This window comes from Molossus molossus, unplaced genomic scaffold (genome assembly GCF_014108415.1).
Source record: "Molossus molossus isolate mMolMol1 unplaced genomic scaffold, mMolMol1.p scaffold_m16_p_15, whole genome shotgun sequence".
Classification (NCBI taxonomy): Eukaryota; Metazoa; Chordata; class Mammalia; order Chiroptera; family Molossidae; genus Molossus; species Molossus molossus.
Genome location: NW_023425350.1, coordinates 21165556 through 21191097, shown reverse-complemented (window position 1 = coordinate 21191097; position 25542 = coordinate 21165556). Strand labels below are relative to the sequence as shown.

Here is a 25542-nt window from a genome sequence, read left to right as displayed (position 1 = left end):
ATCGATATAAAACCACAAGGAAATAAGAAGTACCTCTTTTTTATTTTTTAAATTAAGACTAGAAAAATACCATACGCACAGAACAGGGAAAACAGACTACGAAGCACTTAAATCAAAAGATCTTTAGAAACAAGATGGACACATCAATTGATTTGCACATGACTCGGACATTGTCTTGGCTGAAGGGCAAGGAGATGACCTATATGATTTCTCCATTCCTCCCTCTCTAACATCCCCAGGGCTTTGGCCAGAGTGGCTCAGTTGGTTGAGCATTATCCTGTGCACCGAAAGGTTGCCGGTTCGATTCCCAGTGAGGGCACACACCTGGGTTTTGGGTTCAGTCCCTGGTGGGGCCACATATGGAGGGCAAATAACTGATGTTCTTTTCTCTCTCTCTTTCTCTCTCCCTTCCTCTCTCTAAACATGTCCTCAGATGAGGATTTTAAAAACAATAGAAAATAAATGAAAGGGCTTGCTTTCCTCCTCATCCCAATAAACCTCATCAAACTGCTGATCTGGGGGTCCCAGCCTCAGGTTGCCGAGCAGAATTTTCTAACAAGATGCAAGGTGGCATATACAAGCCTCACCGTAGACACTCTTTTTGTCAAGTGACCGATTCTGAGGGAAGAACCCATCATTCTAGAAGAGCGGGCAGTCCTGGGAGGCGGGGTGGGCCCAGGGACTGAAACCCACGCGGAGACAGCCCCCCAAAGCGCCAAGCGGCAGGAACAGTGCTACCTCAGCTATTCGCATGCCTCTGGGTGGTGAAACAGGTCCTTTTCAACCTCACAACTGGCATTCTCTCTCGTAACTGATGGCGCAGGCAATCAGTCAACGCGAGACGGAGCAGGAAGCTGCTGGAAGGGCCTGCCGCCTCCCTCCGAAGGTTTTCTCCAGATGCTGCCAGCAGACACTCTGCAATACCTAAACCACAAATCATCACATTCCCCACCCTCCGAGCCAGGGCCTGTCCTAGAGCTTCCCACATGGTGCGATACTAACCAGGCTGGCCACTGATACATCGGCTCCGTAAAATCTCAGGAAAACCTGCCACGCCATCTGCTTGATACACTACACAGGGGACTACACAGGGGACCTCGTAACAGAAAAACACCCGCTGTAGGTGTGCTCGGAGGGACGCTCGACACTTCAGACAGTGCACGCGGAATGCATCCTGGCCAGCCTACTAAATATTTCATCCATGTAAACATGGCAGCCACAGGACTGAATCTAAAATTAGAACACGTATGTCCCAGAAATGGAACCATCTTGCAGAAACAGAATTACAGGCAGGCCACGTCAGATTCTTTTCCAACACCCCAGAAAACTGCCTTCCCTCAGTTAGGAAGCTGTGCTGCTGTCTGGTTGTTTCAGAATCCAATGTGGGTTTCTTAAATGATTTTTAAATTTTATCTACTGTGACACATGAAAGCCATCAAAAGCAAACCAAGGGTTTTCAGACTAGGATGCTGGAACGTGGAGAGATGACTGGCTGGATGATACTCACAATGGAAAGGGGCGGCCAACGGATCCTGCCCGTATCTTAAAGGGAACGAGCCTTCAGTGGACTGCTCTCCCGAGACCACCTTCTGGGCTGCGAAGTACTTGGGCTTGATCACGTACTCCTGGGTCTGGCCATGGTGAATCATCACATTCTGTGAGGAAAGGGGTGTCACCCTGGGGAGAAACAAAGTGAGGAGAGGAAATAAATAATGGCTATTTAAAAAGTCAACTCAGAAGGAAAAAGTAAGAAGTTATTTAAACTTAGAAAGGAACCTAAAACCCGTGCCAGGCTCAGATTTTTCCTTCACATACTGCAGCCGGACATTTACAACACACAAGACATTAACAGCTTACCCTTGGAAACGTCCAGTATAATAGGGACTCTGCCCTGGCCGGTATGGCTCAGCGGTTAGAGCGTCGGCCCACGCACTAGAGAGCCCCGGGTTCGGTTCCCGCTAAGGGCGCGTACCTCGGTTGCAGTTTGTCCTCAGCCCCAGCTGGGGTCGTGTGGGTGGCAACCAGTCGATGTGTCTCTCTCACATCGATGTTTCTCTCTCTCTCTTCCCCTCTCTCTTCCTCCTGCTCTATGAAAGATTAATGCAAAAATGTCCTTGGGTGAGGATAAAAAAAAAATTAATAATAATAATAATAGGGACTCTGCCTGTCCAGTCAAGAAGATTAAGGATAAGCAGGCCACCACCCACAGATGCTAAAAGAGAGTTCAGAGCACAGCTACCATAAGACTTCATGCAAAACACATGGCATTTATAAATAATAAAAGGACATATACATAAACAGGTATATATATATAAAAAGGTATATTTTATATAAACTGATATGTAAATAGGCAGCACTGAAATGAGAAGAGAAAAAAGGGGAAGTAAAATACAGAAAAGGAATTATGCGAGAAATTCCAACAGTGATCAGTTAAGCAAAACGAAACAATTAGAACCTATGTAACACACAGTGGAACCTTCCGAATGCCTAATGCTAGACGGGAAGATGGGCAACCACTCTGACCCTCACTTTCCTGGTCTGGACCACAGAACGGCCCACACGGGTGAAGACAAGAGGTGCTTGTGAAAATCAGAAAACATACAATAGAAAAAAAATTCAAATGATCTTTCAAAAGATAAATGATGATGATGACAGGAAAAACAGACACTCGTCCTAGTTAACATTTAAATATTTTATGCTGTGTCTCATAATGATTAAAACTGTATTGCTCAGGTTAAATGTTTTATAATTACAAGTTTCTAAGAATAATAAGAATGACTAATCATAATCTCATTATTTCTTCAATAACATGAGTCAAGATCTCTGGGGATTCCTGAACACAATTACTGTGTTTTTACCCGCCTGGCCTGACCCTTTATTTCTATGAAGTTCTCTTCTGCTGTGTGTAATGTATACTTTAAAATAATAAGCATCACCCAGATTTAGTCATTCCCTGAGAGACAGAACTGAAATCATTAGCTAAGTAAGACTAATAAATAATGAAGAACATCAAGAAGATATACCAACTAATTCCAGAAAAAGGCTGAAATGCTACTAAAATTGTAGGGACGGAGCACTTTAGCAACAAACTGAGCCTTTGGAAGGAAACCTGCTCTCTGGTGTAATCTTAAATTTTATTGACTGTGGTACATTAAAGTCATCTAAATTGAACAAAATTTTTCCAAACCATGATACTGTAACTCAGGAAAATGGTTCGCTGAGCTATACTCACACTGATAAAATACCACAAAACCACAAAGATTGCCCCAAATGAGGGACTCTGGACAAGAGGAAGAAATGACACACACACACAGGTCAGAATGAAAGGTAAATCGTCAACCCACCAAAAATGCCACCACACAGTGTCTCAAGAGCAGAACGGAGTCCTGAAAAAAACCAGTCTATTTGCATTATTCTAGTTGGGGCTGATAAATAAGCTGTTTGGGGGAACAAGGTCTCCATAAGAAATAGAGGAAAAGAAGAAGCTGGTGGGATAGTTCAGTTGGTTAGAGCATCATCCCAATATGCCAAGGTTGCAGGTTTCATTCCCTGTCAGGGCACATGCAGGGTTTCGGGCTCAATCCCCAGTAGGGAACATGCAGGAGGCAACCAACAGATGTTTTGCTCATATCGATGTTTCTCTCTCCCTCTCCCTCTCCCTTCCTGTCTCTCTAAAAGTCAATAAAAATTTTTTTTTTTTTAAAAAGAGACAGTACTATGCCTTTGTTAACACTGTGTGATATGAGATGATTTCCAAAATGCCTTTTTTAATCTTGGAGAATGTTGTTTGATTAGTAATATATGTGGCATCTATAGTACAATAAACTAGGTCACAGAATTCTCTTACATTTTGAAAAGCAAAAGTGTAAAGTTAAAAATGTATTAGAGAAAAGGCATTACCTTGTATGTCTTGTTGTTGTCTGTTTTTTAACTGCTACATTGTACTCCCATTATTTATTTATTTATTCTTTAAATTTTTACTGAATTTATTGGGGTGATATTGGTTAATAAATCTACATAGGTTTCAGGGATACAATTCTAAAATACATCAACTGCATACTGTATTGTGTGTTCACCACCCCAAATCAAGTCTCAGTCCATCACCACTTATCCCCCCTGTACCTTCTTTACCTCCCCCCAATCCCCTTTCCCTCTAGTAATCACCATACTGTTGTCTGTGTCTCTGAGTGTGTGGTTTTTTTCTTTATTTAATCCCTTCACCTTTTTCACCAACCCCTAACATGTGGTCTATTCTATAAAATGTTCCAAAGCAGTGAAATGTTCTAAAGATATCAATTAAATCCATCTGATCCAGTGTGTCCTAAAGCCACTATTTCCTTATTGATTTTCTGTCTGGAAAATCTATCCATTGATGCCATTGTGGTATTAAAATATCCTACTATGGCTGTATTATTGTCAATCTCTCCCCTTTATGCCCATCAATATTTGCTTTCCATATTTATGTGCTCCTACGGTTGCTGCAAAATGTTTACAGGGTTATATCCTCTTGTTGGCTTGCTCCTTTTCTTATTATGTAGTGTCCTTCTTTGTCTCTTACAATAGCTTTGTTTTAAAGTCTATTTTGTCAGATATTAGTTTTGCTGCCCCAGTTATTTTTTCCTTTACATTTGCATAAATTATCATTTTACATCCCTTTACTTTTAGTCTATGTGTATCTTTCATTCTGAGGTGGGTCTCTTGTAGACAGCTTATACATGGGTCTTGTTTTCTTATCCATTCAGCTACCCTATGTCTTTTGATTAGACCATTTAAGCCATTTACATTTAAAGTGATTACTGAGAGGCACATATTTATTTCCATTTTATTATTTTAACTATGTTCCTGTGTGTGTGTGTGTGTGTGTGTGTGTGTGTGTGTGTGTGTTCTTTTCTTTGTCTTCTTAAAGGAGGCCCTTTAACATTTCTTGTAATATTGGCTTGGTGGTAACAAACTCCTTTAGTTTTTCTTTTCTGGGAAGCTCTCTGTTTCTCCTTCAATTCTTAATGATAGCTTTGCTGGGTAAAGTAGTCTTGGTTGCAGGTCCTTGCTTTTCATCACTTTGAGCATTTCATGCCAATACCTTCTGGCCTGAAATGTTTCTGTTAAGAAATCACCTGACAGTCTTATGGTAGCTCCCTTGCAGATAACCAACTGTTTTCTGTTGCTGCTTATAAGATTCTCCCTTTCACCTTTGCCATTTTAATTATGATGTATCTTGGTGTCAGTCTCTCTGGGTTCATCTTTTCTGGGACTCTGAACTTCCTGAACTTGTGTGCTCTTTTCCTTCACCAAATTAGGAAAGTTTTCAGTCATTATTTCTTCAAATAGGTTCCCAATCTCTTGCTCTCTTCTCCTTTGGGCTTGCAGCTGAGACCCCACGCGTCTCAGGGGCAATCCCTGAAGCTGAGATGTCCCTCTGGAATCTCAGCTGCCACCCGTGGGAGGGAGCCAGCCCTTTCCACATCTCCACCCTTCCTACCAGTCTCAATGTGGCTTCTTCTGTAAACCCTTGGTTATGAGACTTCTCTTCAGCTAGCCTTCAGTTGGTGATTCAGGTTGATCGTTCTATATTCTAGCTGTAATTCCAGTTTGGTCCTGGGTGGTCAGCGTACCTTCCACACCCTCCACCATCATCTTGGATCTCTAGATCTACCACTTTGCATCCTATCCTCTCAGGAAAGCCCAGGAAAATCCATCGTGGGCCTAGTTTTCCCTGACACAATGCATAGAAGGGCACTCCACTCTTTCGACACTAGATTAATGAGTTAAATCACTAAAAGCCTAAGGCTTCACATTGTAAACACTTTTGTTTTAGTGATGTAAGTGTTGTTTTGAACTTTAAGCATGTTTGGTTGGGATGGAGTAGAAAGTGAAACAGCTGGACACATCTGGTGGGGTTGATAAGAACCACAAGTCTACTCTGTTAACCTCACGACAATGGGGAGCCCTCTTCTCATCTCAGGGGCAACTTTCTCCCAGCTGTGCTGTCACCCTGACACTGTGCTGCGGGCACCTGCTGAGAAGTATGGGCTCACTCCTTTTCGAAAGAGGACAGCCCAGCAATCCAGGAGGCCTTGGGGCTGCTCCAACCACTGCCAGGCAGGTGAGACCGCGGGATCCACCTTCTAGCTCAGGTCCTCCCTTACCTCCCCTCTGAATCAAGAAATGATCTGAAAACATACATACGTATGGGCTCCTTTTCCCAAAATATAACAGAAATGTAATGAACAAACAAAGAAGACTGAGCTGTACCAGGTCTAGAACTTGAGTAGCCACCCTCGCCATCACTAACTTAAGGAAATGAGTAATAAAAAAAGACCAGTCTAATGGTGCCTAAGTCTTCCTACAGTAAACTACTCTGCACGCTACAGCACATTATAAATACGGAGCTACCCCGAACGGTGCTTCCCCTTCCTCATCGCATCTTTCCTTTGCCCCAACACAAGGGTATAAATACACAGGCTCACAGACACAGAGACTAAAGCCACTCTGCCTGACAACCCCACGGGAAAGAAGCAAAGCCACGCACAGCAGGCTAGCAGAGGGCCAGCAGAGAAAACCGTCCCATAACCAATTCCACAAATGCATATATTACGTGTAATCACCACCCTACACTCTCTCTTCCTCTCTCCTCCTCTCACGATTGGGGCCCACCTTCTCCTCTGGTTTCATCATTCACTGTTATTTCCACTTTGGACCAGAAAGAGAAAAATAAACAAAAAGCTTACCTACCAATCACTAGTGAACTAGTCATAGCATTTATCACTAATTTTTTTTAAAAGGAAAAACTAAAATGTTTGAGAGAAAAATTAGATTAAAAATGAAAGCTGTAGGACCTCTGGTTCAACTGCTTTTGGAGGGCACCTAAATATATCCCCTTCCTCCAAAGATGCCCATAAAATCGCAAGGAAGGAGTAAGAAAGACAGAAAGCCAGAGTTGACATTTGGTTGTTATACAACAGTAAAACCACACTAGGCATTAAAATATTGAAATAGTCCATCCTGATAAATAGCTACTGGCTCAAGCCCCTTAGTGCCCCTCCCTACCCCCGGGCCCCCAAGGCATCCCCTCAACCCGTCAATAAGAAGCTGACATTTAGCAGAGCTGGACATCTCTAGGTCTCTACTCCAGCATCCCTTCTGATCAGTCAATACGATATTTAGTGCCACACAGATACTCAGTATTGATCATATTACCCACTAATTAACACAGGAGAGCGATTCCAGCAAGTCTGTAAGGGAGTCAAAGTGGATCGAGAAATGCTGACGACCACGGCAGCAGGGAGGAAGCCACGGCTGAGAAAAGATATCTGTCTAACTTGTTTGACTTCAACCGCAGAATGAAGCACATGGAGATTCAGCTCACACCTATGTGTGTCTGTGGTTTGACATAACTAAGACAAGTTTTACAGAACAATATTTACCCTTACGCTGTGCAGGACCCTCCAGTACTTTCTCCTCTCATCTATTTTTTAAATGACAGCCTCGACCCACTACACTGATTTCATGACCTCATGATGCCCTAATGAGTTGCCACCAGCAGCGGAAGGGTGCTGGTCGAGGCTCGCTCTGCAGGACATGGGGACAGAGGACGCAGCCTTGCAGAGGACCTACAGACTTGTTCTGGATGCTGACACCACGTAAAGCAAAAGGTGATAAGAAAAAGGAAGGCTGAACACTGGTATCTTTTTTTCCATTTATTTATTTTTGTTACAAATGTATCTCCTTTTTCCCCCATTGACACCCTCCTCCCGTTCCTGCCCCCTCCCCCAACATTATTGTCTATGTCCACTGGTTATGCTTATATGCGTAAGTTCTTCGATTTATCTCATCCCTCCCCTGACCCCTCCGCTGAAGTTTGTCAGTCTGAACCCTACTTCTATGTCTCTGGGTCTATTCTGTTCATTATATTCCACAAATAAGTGAGATCATGTGGTATTTGTCTTTTTCTGATTGGCTTATTTCACTTAGCATAATGCTCTCCAGGTCCCTCCATGTCATCTCAAAGGATAAGAGATCTCTTTCTTACAGCTGCATAGTATTCAATTGTATATATGTACCACTGCTTTTTTATTATCCACTTGTCTATTGATGGGCACTGGGGCCATTTCCAGATCTTAGCTATTGTAAATAGTGCTGCTATGAACACGGGGGTACATATATTCTTTCTGATGGGTGTTTCAGGCTTCATTGGATATATTCCTAGAAGTGGGATCATTGGGTCAAGTGGCAGTTCAATTTTTTGAGGGAACGTCATATTGTTTTCCACAGTGGTTGCACCAGTCTGCATTCCCACCAGCAGTGTACTAGAGTCCCCTTTTCCCCACACACTCGCTGAACACTGGTGTCTTAACTAAGAAGTCTATACAGGCAAACCTCTGAAATACAGCAGGTTTGGTTCCAGACCACCGCAATAAAGCAAGCACTACAATAAAGTGGGTCACACAAACTTTTTTTGTTTTCCAGTACCTATAAAAGTTACAATCAATTAAATGTGTAATAGTATCATGTCTAAAAAACCTTGTACACACCTTAATGAAAAATACATTATTGCGCCCTGGCCGGTTTGGCTCAGCAGTTAGAATGTCGGCCTGCGGTCCAGAGAGACTGGGGTTTGGTTCCTGCTAAGGGCACATACCTTGGTTACAGTTTGTCCCCGACCCCGGTTGGGGTCGTGTGGGTGGCGACCAGTCCATGTGTCTCTCTCACATCGATGTCTATCTCTCTCTCTCTCTGTCTCTCTTCCTCCCACTCTATCTAAAGATAAATACAAAAAAAAAAAATACATTATTGCTAAAAACAAATGCTACCCATCATCAGTCTTCAGCCAGTCATGATCTCTTTGCTGGTGGAGGCCACGTTGATGAAAACCTGGTAGCTGCAAAGTGCCATCCAGCAAAGCACAGTGACACGAGGCATGCTGGTCTATGAAGGCCTGGTCCCCGCTCAGCAGGCAGAACATCCAGAAGTCAAACTTCTGCTTCCCTCAGGGGACAGAAATGCATCTTCTCTGAGAGAATGGAACTTTTGTGGCTGAGACCACAAAACGTACTTCCCCAGAGGAAGCCTGTGTCATTCTGGCATTTTGGGCTCCCCTGGCAAAACGACTGGTTTCTCACATTTCCCCTGAAGGGAAGCGCGCCAGGCAGCCAGGAACACAGGGAGGTCCAAGAGAATAACCCCAGAGGAGAAAGGAGAGTCATGAGAATGGAAAACATAATTGAAATTTTAGAGACACCTGACTATATGGTGATGAATGTAATTGATGGGAGTGGAAATAGGAAGAATCCATTTAAATTTTTTGATGTTGCTACTCCTCACCCAAGGATATTTTTTTTTACTGATTTTTAGAGAGAGAGGAAGGGAGCGGAGGGATGGGAGGGGAGGGAGAAAGATCGATGTGAGAGAGCCACATCAATTGATTGCCTCCAGCATGTGCCAACTGGTGCCGGGAAGGGAACCTGCAATCCAGGCACGTGCCCTTGACCTGGAATCAAACCTGTGACCCTTCAGTGCCTGGAGCCAATGTTCTAACCACTGTTCAGTCAAATCCATTCAAATTTGAAGCACAGAGCCTAGGCCAGGTAGCTCCACTGGTTAGCAGTGGTTCTCAACCTTTCTAATGCCACTACCCTTTAATACAGTTCTTCATGTTGTGGTGACCCCCAACCATAAAATTGTTTTCGTTGCTACTTCATAACTGTAATTTTTACTGTTATGAATCGCCATTGGAAATGTGTGTTTTCCGATGGTCTTAGGTGACCCCTGTGAAAGGGTCGTTCGACCCCCAAAGGGGTCGCAACTCACAGGTTGAGAACTGCTGGGTTAGAGCATTGTCCTGATACACCAAGGCTGCAAGTCTGATCTCCAGTCAGGGCACATACAGGAAGTAACCAATACATGCATAAACAAGTAGAACAACAAATCAATGTTTCTCTCTCTCTTTCTAAAATCAATAAATAATATTTTTTTAAAAAACAGCCACACAGCCCTGGCCGGTTTGGCTCAGCGGTTAGAGCATCGGCCTGCGGTCCTGAGAGACCTGGGTTCGGTTCCCGCTAAGGGCGCGTACCTTGGTTGCAGTTTGTCCCCGGCCCTGGTCGGTTGTGCGGGTGGCAGCCACTGGATGTGTTCCTTTCACATAGATGTTTCTCTCTCTCTCTCTGTTCCTCTCTCTCCCTCCCACTCTACCTGAACAAAAAATGGAAAAATGTCCTCGGGTGAGGATTAAAAAAAAAAAAGCAGCCACACAGAGATGATGTTGGCAATGGACAGTACAGAGGGAGAAACCCACGCACCCAACAGCTGGCCTTGCACCGAGTGGCACATCCACAGACACAATGTTGCAAACGCTGTGGAGTGTCAGAAACAAGCTTTGTTGACGTAAATATATGGCATCAGCTGCAGGAGGAAGGAAATTCTGGAAGGGGAGAAGTAGAGGGAAGACCGAGAGGGCCGCTGCCCTCGTCTTACAAAATGAAGGTCATCGGGTAACATTCGTGACCTTGACAGATGAAGCTGACAGAAGGAGTAGGTTTAAAGGTGCTGTTGGTGTCTGCAGACAGAAACTATGAATATGAAATAAAGATTTGGGGGGAAAGGGTGGGGAACAAGAGGTAAGGTAAATGAGCGAAATCCCATCTCCTATGGCAAGAAGGTTTAGACAACATCTGAAAGCAATAAATCAATGGCTGGATGGAGGCAACTACGGGAGGGCTGAAAGGACCTGAGGCTGAAAGAGGGAGGGGCGGGGATGAGGGAAAAGGAGTCGAGGGATACGGAGGTTTCAAGCCTGGTTGACTAGAAGGGTATTTGGTTCAAGGCCAAGGAGAAAAATAAGAGCCAAGAGGTAAGCAGAGTGGTGGCGGTCGAAAGGAAGGGCCCATCTGTGACAAAGATAACCGTTACTTCAGAGACAGACATGAGGGGTGGATCTCTGGGAAAAGCCTCCAAGTTTAGGGAAAGTGATGTTCTAAGTGGGGCCGACTTTTCCAAAGGAAAAATGTTTCAGAAAAGGGACCCACACAGTTTGGGAGGCTATCTGTTCAATGGTGCAGACATAAAGAGAAAACAGGGTGGGGATCAGCAGATTAGATAAACAAGAATCACGTGGGTCCAGAAATGACACATGGACGAAAGTTTCTAGGAGTCAAGGAGAGAGGACCACTTGTTAACTGCTGAAGAAAAGCCGAAACTGAGAAATACAACATTAGACAAGGTCACCAGGTTGGGTAGTAGGTCACTGGTACCATCTCTTGTCACTGCTTTAGCGATGACAAGAGAAGTGTGATCGCACAGGGGACACACTGGGCTGGCGGCATATGGGCGACACACAGGAAAGAACAGACAAGCAAAGCAGGTCAGGGGTCGGGGGCACGGCTGGCCGTCCGTGGAAACCGCTGCATCTCTGTAAGCAGAGGGGAAACCATTGCATAAAACCTCTTTCCTTCAAAGAAAGGATTAGTCACACACTGTTGACGCTGCTGCCTTCAGAGTGGCGATTTCTGGCACAAGAATGAACTAAATTTTTCCATACTTCTACTAAATCCATTATTTGACCTGTGGAGCGGGTAGGAGGCTCTGGCAAAACACAAGCCCCTTTCCACTGAAGAAAAGGGCACTGGACCTCACAGAAGGGAACCTCCAGCAGGCCAGGAAATGCTTCCCACAGAAGGCCAGCCCGACACGGTCGAACCCTTTCCCCTGTGATCAGCCAGCTCGGGTTTATAACCAGGACGAGAAGAACCAGCGCTGCAGAGGAAGCCAGAGGAACGTCCCCTCCCGCCGTCTGAGGCCAGCTCCTGTCTACAAAACTCCGACCACCAGACGGGCCCTGCCAGAGTCCAGGGTGCTTCTCCAGAAGGAGGTACGCGGAGTACGAAAGGCAGCCGCGGTGCACGGAGAAAACCTCTTTCCCGACGAGTTCCCAAGGACGACGCGCACACACGGGAGGACAAAGAAAGAAACCTCTAGGAAGATGTCACAAGGCAGCGCAAGACGTGTGCACACGTGAGGGGCGACAGGTATTTGTCGTCCGCAACCCCATTCATACAGAATTGCCGATCAGATCAAAAAGGAATTAGGGGAGGAGGGTGTCAATAGGGGGCGGAAAGGAGGGACATCTGCAATATTTTCAACAATAAAGATACATTTGTAATAAATAAATAAATGCCAACACAGCCTAAGGGGGAAAAGAACTAGGAGAGGAGGTAAAGGCTACCGATGAGTCTACGTGGGCACAGACCGCCAGCGATCGGAAGCGGGGCTGGCCTGTGCCAGTGGAATCACAGCCAAACAAGCAAACAGTCGAGAACAGGAGGGGAGAAAAGATGACACTGAAAACGTAAATGCAGGAGACAGACCAGTAAAAATTCTCAGTTCTTGAATGAGATGAAAAACACAAAAAGGATTGAGAAAATAAAATTAAAGAAGGCAGATGGGGCGGGCAGGGAATAAAGGCAACTTTGGTGGAACCAACTGTCTCCTACCAGTGGCTCTGAACTGGGGGTGATTTTGCCCCCCGGGCATTTGGTGCTTGCGTCTAGGAGGAAGAAGCCAGGGATGCCACCAAGTACCCTATGACGTTCGGGACAGCAGGCCACAAAAAGGAATTATCTGGCAGAAAATGTCAATAGTTTCGAGTCTGAGCAACACTGCTGTAAGCATGGACTATTAATGCCAAACAGTTACAACAGACACATGAGTAAAGAGCCGACTGCCTCTAGGAGTTACAACAAACAAACCTCTTAAAATGATGGGGCCACACCCTCAAGAATTTAGACTCTAGACGGGAGGTTCTCAACCTGGGGGTCGAACGACCCTTTCACAGGGGTCGCCTAGATGTGTTTTCCGATGGCCTTAGGAACTGAGACACGCTCCTCTGTCCGTCTCCAGGCCGGGCCGCCCACATACAACATGAGGAACTGTATTCAAGGGTCGTGGCATTAGGAAGGTTGAGAACCATGGCTCTAGACTAAAGACTAAAGAAAGAGATAAAAACTGTACAACCTGCTCCTGTGTCTTTTGGAAGCCCCATCAAGAAAGGAAGGAGGGCCCTGGCCAGTTTGGCTCAGCAGTTAGAGCGTCGGCCTGCAGACCAAGGAGTTGCAGGTTCGATTCCAGCCAAGGGCACGTACCTCAGTTGCGGTTCAGTCTCCGGCCCTGGTGGGGGTCATGTGGGAGGCAGTCAATCAATGTGTCTCTCTCATATCAATGTTTCTTTCTCTCTCTCTCTTTCTCCCTCCCTCAGCCTCTGAATGAAATCAAAAACACAAAATGGATTGAGGAAATAAAATTAAAGGCAGATGGGGCGGGGCAGGGAATGAAGGCAACTTTGGTGGTCACTGTTAACAAATATACTAAGCACAACTGTGCAGTTTGGGAACTAATTGTCTCCTACTAGTGGCTCCCTCCCATTCCATCTGAAGATAAATGGGAAAATATCCTCAGGTGAGGATTTAAAAAAAGACAAGAAGATGACCCTATACTCAAGTTACCTGGCTGGCAATCTGCAAGGGAAGCTTGAGTGTCACTGAACATGTAACGGGACAGCGACAACAAAAAGTGTTTTAAGCATTTTTACTAGAACCCCCCACAGGAACAGTACGGCACATAGTTGGAGAGAACCCTTTGATAAACTGCATCAACTGCTTAGCATTGTGATGGGGTGTCGTGAAGACATGGTGGAAGACTAATAGATGGTCAGCTGCTAAACTGTTTTCTAAGGAAGGTGAGTCCAATCAACTCAATGGCTTTGCTTATGCCAAGAAGGTCAATACATCTTCAGGGCCAGACATGAACTGCCTGGGATAACAGAGAAAGGCTGGGTGCTGCACCCACAATCCTCCACATCCACTCTTCCCTCTGAGTCCTCCTCCTCTCCTCTAGAGAAATGTCTTACCCAAAGTATCACAGGATTAGCCTCCCAGAGGCATCTCATGTCTCAGAATGACCCTGGTCAGGAGAAATTCTTCTGGACATGACTGCTATAGGAAAAGAGTCAAGGAATTCTTCAAGCCCTGTAATCCCAAATTCCCAGGAGAGAGGGATACAGTAAGAGCTTTAACAAAGAGGAGACGAAGAAGCAGGGTGAACAAGGTCTCCTTTTGGAAAGTTCAATAAAATATTCGTAACACTCAGGAGAAGGTCCTAAGGTCTAATAGACCAATTTGAAGAAGCCCCATTAACCAAAGATAAGACGGTTTTAGCATCAATAAGAATAACTATCATAGAATAAAATATTTTAAATGTGTTCAAATGCATCCATTCATTTATAAAAAGTCATATGTCACTTCTGGAAGATGTTAGATAATCAACTCTATTTGAAAACTGGTCACTAAAAGGAAAGAATCAAGCATACTTGACTTTCACATGCTTGTTGATTTTACGTATCAAGTTGGAAAGTGTTTTTGGATGAGATTAACATGTAAATGGGTGGACTCTGAGTAAGCAGATTTCCTTCCATAATGTGGGTTGGCCTCATCCAATGAGTTGCAGGCCTCAATAGAACAAAAAGAGCAGCCTTCTGACCAAGAGGGAATTCTGCACCAGACTAACTTTGAACTTTACCTCTACCATTGGTTCTCCTGGGTCTCCGTCTGCCTGCCCACACTTCAGATCTGGACTCCCCAGCCCCCATAATCTTGTGAGCCAATTCCTTATAATAAATCTCTTTACACACACACACACACACACACACACACACACACACACACACACTATTGGTTCTATTTCTTTGGAGAAGCCTAATATACCCTGTGGCTCTCCCTATACCAACTGAATCTCAAACAAATACTGAGGAAAGAACGTTTCTGTTTGGAAATTTTTTTCCAGAAAAAAAAAGAATGATAGAATTAAAACACCATTATCTACAACTAGTAATGAAATGTAGGCAGTGATCATCAGCGGCCACTTACATCACAAGAAAACAAGGTGTGCCCCTTGGAATAGCACACCACCACTTGGAAGTCGTCCAATCAATAATCTAAACTGAATCTGACCAAGCCTCTAGATCTATACTTTATTTACAGAAATCATGGGGCAGGGTACATGTTAATATCACAAGGGTGTGGTCAACAAAATCTCCACTTGGTAGAACTCACAGATTAAAAGAGATTTAAGGGACATATGAACCTGTCACAAAGGATAAACATTTTTTTTATTCTGATTTGAACAAATCAGCTGTTAAAAACGTATGAAACAATTAGGGAAATTTAAATACCTGGATGTTTAATGATACTAAGTCATTATTTACCTTACGTGGGATTACGGTCTTGAGGCTATTTGTTTAGACCCTATCTTTTATAGATACATGATGAAACATTTACAGATTGGCTCCAAAATAATCAGGGGGAGGAAGGGAAGTGAGCTGGAGAACACATGAACACAGTGGGCTGTGAGTTCATTCTGAATGCGGGGAGAGTGGTACTCTGGGCTGTCTTTATACTATAGTCTCTATTTTGTATATGTTTAAACTATTCCGTTAAGCGTTTACATGATACCAATATATGAAGTTATCTTTTGTAATTTTTTAAACGTGTATCAAATGAGATCATGTATTTACCAGTACTTGGAAAAGCAGAAAACATTACATAACAATATTACTTCTTATTCACTAAAAGAAAAAAAGGAGGCAAACAGCAAAAGAGGGAGGGGGGGAGAATAAAGAAAAAGACAAATTCCAGCCAGGCACATCCTCTCGTTTCCTCTACTTTTAATTATCAAAGCGGCATGTTCACAGGGCAGATACCCTACCAGCCAAGGACGAGGTAACCATTCAAACACTCTGAAAACTAAAATAATCAAAACCTTGACATGATGACGTTATTAGACAAGTAACTGTGGAAAGAGAGAGTGTTAATAATGAGTCCTTAGCTTTGTCAAAAATGAGCAGCTACACTTGGTGACTGGGGACATCGTCCCCGAACACAAACTGAAAAGGAACTGCAGCCACCTCCTATTTATCTAAACCAGGAGGGGCCAGAGAAAACCTAATACAATCCAAGAAAACTCCGAAATGTAAATAGTAATTAAGGCTCCCTCCCTACTGGATTCAAGGCTTCAGAATCCAATTCTCAGAACGAAACCCTAGCACTTCCACTTATGGGAAGGAAGGGAGAACTGGCTTCGTCTCCTCACTGAATGTAAGAGTGGACGATTCCTACCTCACACACTTAGTGTGAACGTAAACATGGAGTGAAGTTTTTGGAAATGTGTGAAAATAATTAGCATGACACCTGATGTTCGTACAGGGTGTCACACTCCCACCCCTCCGGCAACCAGGGGGCGACACCAAAACAGAAAGTCACCCTGCTTATAACACTAGAGTTCATGTCACAGACTGCCCAAATGTTAAAAGGAAAGTGAAACTTATTGCAAAGTTTTATTTAAAAAAACAAAAAACTGAACTTATTTTAAACAGCGAGCTCCACATTTCAGCTGTTCACGCTCCACAAGGCAGCACGGATCCAGGAATCCACACACCACAACACTGCACACTACGGTTTGGCAGTTCTTCAAAATGGAACTACCGTATGACCCAGCCAGTCTCCGCCCAGGTACATACCCAAAAGAACTGAAAACAGGGGTGCAAACAGGTATTTGTACACCAAAGTCCACGGCGGCAGCATCCATAAGAGCCACAAGGTAGAAACAATCCAAGTTGTTCCCTTCAACAGATAAATGGATAAGCAAAATGCGATGTCTATGTGCACAATAGAACGCTATTCAGCCCTAAACGGGAATGAGTCTGATGCGTGCTCCAGCGTGGATGAACCTCGAAAACATGATGCAAAGGGAAATAAGCCGGATAACAAAAGGGCAAATGTTATATGATTCCACTTATAGGAAGCACCGAGAACGCAAATTTAGAGAGAAAGTAAAGAAGAGGTTACCAGAGAATGAGGGGAGAGGGGGGTGGGGGGTTACTGTTCAATAGGGACAGAGTCTGTTTGGGGTGATGACAGGTTTTGAAACAGAGAGAGGATGATTGCACAACAGTGTGAAAGTAATTAACGCCGATGTATTGTTCACCTAAAATGGTTAAAATGGCAAAGTTTGTTATACATGTCTTACTACAATTTTTAAAAACCTACATGAGCCCTGCCCGGTTTTGCTCAGTGGTTAGAGCGCCGGCAGGTGGACCAATGAGTCATGGGTTCGATTCTGGTCAACAGCAGGTACCTCTCTTGAGGTTCGTCCCAGGCCCTGGCTGGGTCGTGTGGGAGGCAACCACTTGATGTGTGTGTGTCTCTCTCTCCCTCCCTCCCTCCCACTCTATCTGATGGGATAGGGGGAAAAAATACTCTACATGAAAAAGATCCCAGATTCCTTGGGGGGTGGGGGCACTGCTGTGTAAGAGGCGAAAAAGGCAGGTTTCTGACCCCCTCCCCCACTCTCACCCCTGGTCATTCAGCAGCTTTGGATGATACAGTGTAAGATTTGTTCATTTCAGCCAATTCCAAATGTTTTTATCCCCTTTTACACAGCTGTTTAAGATGCCAATTCTACAGTAATAACCAGGTATGTGGTTCTATCCCCCATATCATCATTTCAATCATTTTCTCCTCTCGCTTTCTAACACTCGTGTTGGCCGCCGCTCCTGAACCACATTACGAGATCTCAGCCTCTGCAGCCATAACACGTTCTCCAATGACCCTGTTCCCACAGCCCTGAAAGGAACACACGCACGGTCCGCCAGATGTGGGAAGTAGCCTCCATCCACCCGCCTGGGAAGCCTTTCATACCTAACTTTGCTCATTCTCCAAATTCTTCATTGTTGTAGCTACTATATTTATATTAATTTTTTAGTCAACTCTCCATTGACCCTTAATGGCAGCAGGAAGAGACATCTGTGGTTTTGATTTTGGAGGCTGACTTTACACACGTCCTCTCATCACTTGTGACCCTGGAAGAATGGAAAAGCCGGTGGAGGCCGTGGGACAGCGCGCCCTTCTACAGTGTTTCCTCTCCCTAGCGAGCACCCAGCTCCTGCAGGCGTCCAGCAAGAGGTGAGGATGCAGGTGAGGGTGCAAGGACCCAGGAGCTCACTTCCCCTGCACCACGCGGCCACAGGGCTCAAGGGGGCGGAAGGATCAACGGCAAGAAATTGGTTTTGGGAAATTCAAATGGTACCTCTGTCCGCACCGCTGAATCTCCGCGAGTATGGAGCCAACACCAAAGTCCTCCAAGTCTCAGTTCCTTCATTTATAAAGTGCAGGGCTGGAGGACCCTGTGAGAGGACCCCCAAAACCCCCTGGCTCTGAAATTCAGTTCCAAGAACAGGAGCTACAAACGCGTTCTCTAGTCCACATCGCATAGGAAGTATTTTCTAAATGTGACACACGTGTAGATATCTGCTCAAAGTAGAAGGAGAATCTCTCCGGGTTTGACTTTCCCCCAGTCAAGCTAAATAAAATTAACAAGAAGGAAAAACTCTTACAGTTTTCACAAATTCTTACGACTGAATGCAATAAACTCTGTTTTTCCCAAATAGTCTTTTTTTGTTTTTACCCTTATTACAATTGCTACTAAACTAGGTCGCCTAAGTAATAAATATTGAAAGCATTTAACCAAATTCAAACATCTGTTCCAATCCTCTTTTAGGGCTTGATCCAGCGGAAACAAAACATCCCCTGCCCTACAGAACCAAAGAGCCACACTGCCGGAAATGTGGGGATTCTTCTAGAGCCAATGTACCTAGTGGAAAAAAGACGGCTTCTTTCAGTGTGTCTGAAGGACGATGAGAAATAATTTTTTTTAAATCCTCTGAAAACTACAAAGCACCATAAAATTGTCATTCATGACCCTGAGTCCTTCTTGCCAGAATACGTTCCACTGAGCTCACCCTGTGGGGAGGTCTGTGCAGCACCTGTGAAAGCCACACACGCTTCATGTGGTGCGTCTACTGTGGTACAGACCCCACCCTGCGTGACGCTGAGTTCCCATCCGGGGTCATCCCCAAGGAGCCCGCAGAGCTGCCCAGAATTTCTTACTGGACAGATCTTCCGTTTTCAGTCTTCTGAAAATATTTTATTTCGCCTTCATTTTTGAAGGATTTCTCTTTGGACCTCAAAGCCCAAGCCCACCCCTGTTTCTTTAGCCACCTTTTACACATGTTTACCAACTAGCTGCTTTCCCCTTGGAAAAGGCTGCTCCGTCTGACCACCTCCTTGGTTCCCGAAGAGAAGTGGCCCCTCGTTTACATCCCTGGCCCAGTGCGCCCGAGGCATCTTTTTACTCTGGCTGCTTTCAAGACCTTCTCTTTCCCTTTGATTCTCAGCTGTCTGGCCGGGAAGGGCTGAGGTGTGGTCTTCGTATCCGTGTTACCTGAGGTTTGCGGAGCGTCTCTCACCGGTAAGTTAGGTTTTCACCTAAACTGTCAGCCATTATTTCTTCAGAACTTCTTCCTGCCCTGTTCTCCTCTTGCCCTCTGAGAAACAATGACAGATATAGCCAATGATTTGATATTAATTTCTTGATAAAAGCACCAGGACTGTGTCCATTTTTAACCATTTTTCTCTTTGTTCTCGCTAAGGGATGATTTCGATGGATCTAGTGTCTAGTTTGCTTGTTCTGTCTTACTTCCACTTTGTTTCCTACTTTTCTATTAAAACTCCCCTTCTGGGGTTTCATTAGGACTGCTTTATTTTAAGTCCAGCATGTTTATAATAGCTCCTTTTAAAGTCCTTGTGCAGTAATTCTAGCATCTCCGTCGTCTTGGAGTTGTTTGTTGTCTGCTGACTGCTTCTTCTCTTGACTATGAGTCACATTTCCTTTCATGACTGTGATTATGGGAAGGATATTATGAATATTGTTTTGTAGAGACTCTGTATCTTCTTCCGAAGAATGTTTCGTTCCACCAGACAGTTACTTGGCTGGATTTAAACTCCGATTCTGTTTCCCTTATGGTGAGCTGTGGCTGGACCTGCTCAGTTCTCCCAGCTGCTGCTTTTCCCTGGGAACTTCAAAGTCTCCCCACGGGTCAGCTGGGAGTTTGGGCAGAGTTTATTCAGACGGAGGGGCTCCCTCTTTTCCTGGATGTCTCCCCCTCACTTTCCAGCCACAAGGGCCTTTCATCTCCTAACTCCTCAAGCCAGTAACCCACTTTCTGCTCTACGTCTAGCCACTCACCTTCGCACAGACTTGGGTATGCCATCAGGCAAAAACCTAACAGAGTATATGAATGCTAACTTTTCCCAGTGCGATTTACTTCTTTCAAGAATCAGCTCCCCTCCAATGTCTGTCTGCTTTCAGTTATCTGGAGCCTTCAAATCGCTGATTTACATTTTGTCCAGAGTTCACCATTGTTAACTGCAGGAAGTTTCAGCTAATAAAAGTTTGCTACTACTGGCATTGCCAGAATAAAAACCTTCCCCATCTATGCCCTGGCCAGTTTGGCTCAGTGACTAGAGCATTGGCCTGCAGACCAAAGAGTTGCGGGTTCAATTCCAGTCAAGGGCATGTACCTTGATTGCAGTTCGGTCCCTGGCCCTGGTCGGGGTTGTGCAGGAGGTAACCAATCAATGTGTCTCTCATATCGATGTTTCTCTCTCCCTCTCCCATACTATCCGAAAAATCAATGGAAAAAATATCCTCAGGTGAGAATTAAAAAACAAAAACCTTCCCCATCTATATTTAAAAAACAGTTTTAACTCAAGATCACTATTATTTTACATTGATATTTATATATAGGATTGTCTTTAAAGAGCACGAATAGAAATAAAATTCCTTGTCAACTTTTAAGTAGTCAGACTACCTACGGAATAGTAAGGATCTTAGTTTCAGTTTCTTGGCAACTATGTGCTTACACTAACATAAAAAGCATGGGGTATAAACTTGGAAATGGTCACATATCGTATTACATTTGGTGACAGAATTATTTTTAAAGTAGGGGAAAATATGTCCTCTTTAGAGAAACAAGTAGGGTTTTAATCACCCCGCTTGGAAGATTGCTTCACCTCGTATGTAGTTCTGGAAACCGTGGGGTTTACCATCATGTGCAATGCCACTCACGAAGGCCATCTGCTTGCCAAGTGCAGCAGGACTCACCGCGTTGCTGGCGTCTGGGGAATCCGTGCGCTCTAGCTCACTGAACAATCAGACAGCATCATGACGCGGTTCTCGGCAGGCACTACGGTCCAGTTAAAGGAAGAGGCTTTAGGAAGTTCCCCAGACTCCGGCGGCAGTTCATGTGACAATGATCTGGTGGTCTGCATTCGGCAAGAAGGACAGTTACAACTCCACCGATGGAAAGCAGTGTGCAGACAGCTCAAAGACTTGAGTGACATCCAATCCATTCGCCTCATTTTACAGATGGGGAAACTGAGGGCCAGAGGAATTAAGCAACTTACCCGAAGGTCAAAAAATTAAGTCATGTCAACAAGGACAGAAACAAATCTAGAGCCAACTCCTTATTCCAGTATCTTACATTATTTCTGCTAGCTTCGGGGCAGGTGGGCAAGTTAATTATGAGAGCTTTTTCAGGAGTAGAAGTATTAGGGAAGAAGGAAACAAAACTCTTTCAATGTTTACTCTCTCGCTGCTTGGCAAAACTGGGCATTTAACCTCTTTGTGTCTTTAAAAAACAGAGACAGCATGACAAACTTTTCCTAAAAGAATTATCTTGCTGAACGACTAATAAAAATAATGGCAAACAGTTCACAAATATGAAGAACTACAAAAGCTCCATTGAAAGTTGTGTATCATTAACTTACATTACTAACCTGCTACCTTTTCTTGCCAGAACCCATTTATCCTGTTCAAATCTCTTGTCACATCTTTCAGTTCCACATTAAACTACCCATGTGGGACCCAGGAGATGCTAAGTTCTAAGCCGTAATTTGTTGAAATGCTGAAAAGAAGAGAAAAGGGACTGGTGATTTCCTCTCTTCTATGAGATTTTCCAAGAAGGCCAAGAAAAGTCCTATGAGGTCATCACCAGGATTCTTTCTTTATATTACTGTACTAGCTCTCTTCCATGGAGTTCAATTAGTTGGCTTCTGATAACTGTAGTTTCACAATCACTATTCCTCTTCAACAGGAACAGCTGCATGTTTAAAGCCAAAAGAACAAGAACCATCATGGTGTGTGCCTATAGACATATAGACACACACACACGTCTGTTATAACAGTTGTCTGGGTTCTTAAGAATGAAATCAAGAGAACAATTTGGAAACATTTACACTGGCAAACACAGAGCCCACGAAGGTAGAACATTTAAAAAAATATATTTTGAGTAGGCCTATCTCAGCTGCCAAAAAAAAAAAAAAAAAATCTGCCAAGAAACTGTTTCAAAATGCTTGGACTGTTCTGACTGCCTTGTTTTGCCCTCCCCACAACTGTTTCCACCAGGCAGTAAATAAAAGCCCATCAATCTCACTGAGCGGGAGGAGAGCGGGAGCAGAAAATGACCGAGGGAAAGAAGGGCAGGCCAGCCCGTCTGCATTTAACCATCTTAACTGCTATAAACCAAATATTTGATTTTGCACACTTATTTCCCTTTGAAAATATGTGCAAGTGAAACAAAGGTTTGATTCAAATGCATGAGGGGCTGGTGAGAATGTTATGAATCAAGTGCTAGTTCGTTGAAAGATGTGTTCCCCTCTAGAGAACGTCTGCGCGAGCAAGGGTGGGCACCACATGGCCTCGGTACACTGGATGACCTGTGGGGTGGTCTCTTTCTCTTACCCCCCAACTTCTTGTCTTCCACCTATGACAGGAATGGAAGAAAATACATGAAAGTAGCGGAACCCTTCCCCATAAGAAGGAGGAGCTCAGTCTCTGAGCAGCCCCGCGAGGATGGGCGGGATCTGCACAGCACATACTGACAGCACACAGGCCCGGCGAGGGCAAGAGGAGTGAGCTGTTTCCGAGAGTGTGGAGTCCTGGGAACCGGGACCCTCTGGAGTGGCTGCTGTTTGCAGAAATCACGAATGATGAAGGGAGAGGTCTCAGGTTTCTCTATGGGGCCTAGGAGCTCCTCAACGATTTCACTCATTAAGTATTTCAATAAAAACCGAAATTAATTACTAATGTTTCCTCTAAGGCTAAAACTGCCTAGGAAACATCTCTCCACTACCTGTGCCTCCAAGGAAAGTGCATGTATCCCATTGTTTGTACACACTAGAGAACACGGGGTGCAAAGTCAGAAGGAATAGTCCCAAAGTCTCACAGTCTGAAGTTGTCAGCGCCTATTTGATAGAGGCTTACACCATTATCCTAAATCTACATTTTGGCTTCAAAGCCCAGGTTGAAAGGTTTGTGGAATTTACAAGTTCTAATACAAGACTATCTTTTTTTGTTTGTTTGTTACAGATGTTTCTCCTTTTCCCCCCACTGGTTCCCCCCTCCCTACAAGACTATATTTACAAAACGTTTTTTAATTTAAAAAAAAAAAATGTTATCATAGCACGCCATACACTGCTAGAATTGGAACTAAGCCAATAAAGAATAGATCCTTTACATGGGATAAACGGTAGATGGGCCGGCTTTGTGTGAGAGGAACCTCCCAGTCCCACAGAATTGTGCAACATGTGTGTGTGTATGATGTGTTTTTAGCAGATTCTTAAAGAGGTCAGTAATTATTTTTTTAAAAACTGATAAAGAATGATGGGAATAGATAACCTCCCACCTAAGGTCCCTCCCATTACAGGTGAGAAGCTGCAGATGTGAAAAGGCCAGCCTCGACCCAGGTGCAGCCACAAAGAGCAGTCAGCCCGCTGTCTGACACACACTCGGCTCTCAGTGCCAACAACTGTGCCCAAGAAGTTACACTCCAGACGGCACCCAGGAGTGGAGCGCAGAGTCACAAGCATGAAAACAGACTCGGCACACATCAGAACCCTTTTGGGGAAACATCAGACCACCAAAGGCAACATCTGTTGTTCTATCACACGAAGAGCTGATGCATCACAAAATACCCAGGAAAAAGGGTCAACCTTCAAGCCAATAATAATAAACAAAAAGAGTATCTTCAAAGTCTTTCCCACTCCATACAAGTATCCAAGCCCAATGCATTGTGCAATGTCTAAATGAGAAAGCAAATGAAACTATGGAATTACCCAAATTTCCAAACTTTCTTCTCCTGCCTCAGAAATTCACAATATTTTTTCATAGGAAATAGAAATCTTATTTGTAAAAATATATATATATATATATATCAAATTTCGAATGCAGGTTAAGTATATAGAAAGTGGATAACATCATCACGTTTTATGTCCACCAACACTGACAAGTTGATCAAATGTATTTTGATCAAACTACTAACAATTAATAGTTCCGGTCTTCTGTGGTGGTTGAAACCGTATTAAATAATAGTGTTTGCTGAGCTCAGCATCGATTCATTAGGTACATGCTTACTCTAGTGTTTGGAAAGCAAAAAACTTGTTAAGATATATACATATATTGATAAAAATGAATCCCTGATATTGACAGAAACTGAGGAAATTAACTTAGGCCAGGAGCCAAAGTATCGAAAATTGAAAAAATGCATTTCTACATATGAAAAGACTTTACCATAAGTGGTATCTTATCCAATTTAAGATACACATGGTGACACATACTTTGTTCTTTGCTCTATTTTGATGTCACACTTTCATGAATGACTAGGAAAGGGTTTCTCAACCTTAGCACCCCTGATGCTTTGTGCCAGATAACTCTTTGTTGTAGGGCTTGTCTGGTGCTTTGTAGGATGTTCAGCATCACCCCTGGCCACTGGCCACAGATGCCAGTAGTACCCTCCCAAGTCCTGACAATCAATCATGTTTCCACACATATCCAAAAGTTCCTTGGGGGACAAAGTCACCCTGGTTGAGGACCCTGACTTAAAACATGACTGTTTCCTTCTCAGTTTCATCCGAAAAACAGGGGTAAAAATAGGAAGTAACTGCTGTATACTGCTTCTGAGTAACCGAGACTGTGCAGGGTGTCACATACATGACCACCATAGCTTGTCCCCATTAAGGAAAGACACAGCGACGGCAGCCCTTCCAGCTCGGACGTCCAAGCTTTGCCCATCTTGTCATACATGCACAGTGCATTTTTAAATGATTATTATTTTCAATGATATACTCATATCACCATGATCATGATCAAGAAACATACAGGTCTCCTTTTGCATGCTTTAGAGTTTCACTTAATCTGTCACTAATAAAGACCTACCTTCGCCCTGGCCGGTTTGGCTCAGCGGTTAGAGTGTCGGCCTGCGGTCCTGAGAGACCCGGGTTCGGTTTCCACTAAGGGCATGTACCTCGGTTGCAGTTTGTCCCCGGCCCTGGTTGGTCGTGCGGGTGGCAGCCACTCGATGTGTCCCTTCACGTTGATGTTTCTCTCTCTCTCTCCCTTCCTCTCTCTCCCTCCCACTCTATCTGTACAAAAAATGGAAAAACACCCTCGGGTGAGGATAAAAAAAAAGTGGTTGCAACAATAAAATAAAGTTTAAAAAAAAAAAAAAAAAAAAGACCTACCTTCATTCCTTGCCACTTTCATATACCTGTTCATTAACGCAATCCACATATCACGTCCTGCTCTGCACTGTTCTAGGCT

The 25542-nt window shown here is 44.1% G+C and overlaps 1 protein-coding gene across 14 annotated transcripts in view; it reads right to left on the bottom strand.

Moving 5' to 3' along the window:
* LTBP1 (latent transforming growth factor beta binding protein 1) overlaps window positions 1-25542 on the bottom strand; it is a 394177-nt gene that overhangs the window by 262681 nt on the left and 105954 nt on the right. For all 14 annotated transcript variants that reach the window (XM_036262366.1, XM_036262365.1, XM_036262362.1 and 11 more), the window contains one exon: window positions 1508-1677. In XM_036262366.1, coding sequence (XP_036118259.1) covers window positions 1508-1677 — 170 coding nt within the window. The remainder of the gene's footprint in view (window positions 1-1507; window positions 1678-25542) is intronic.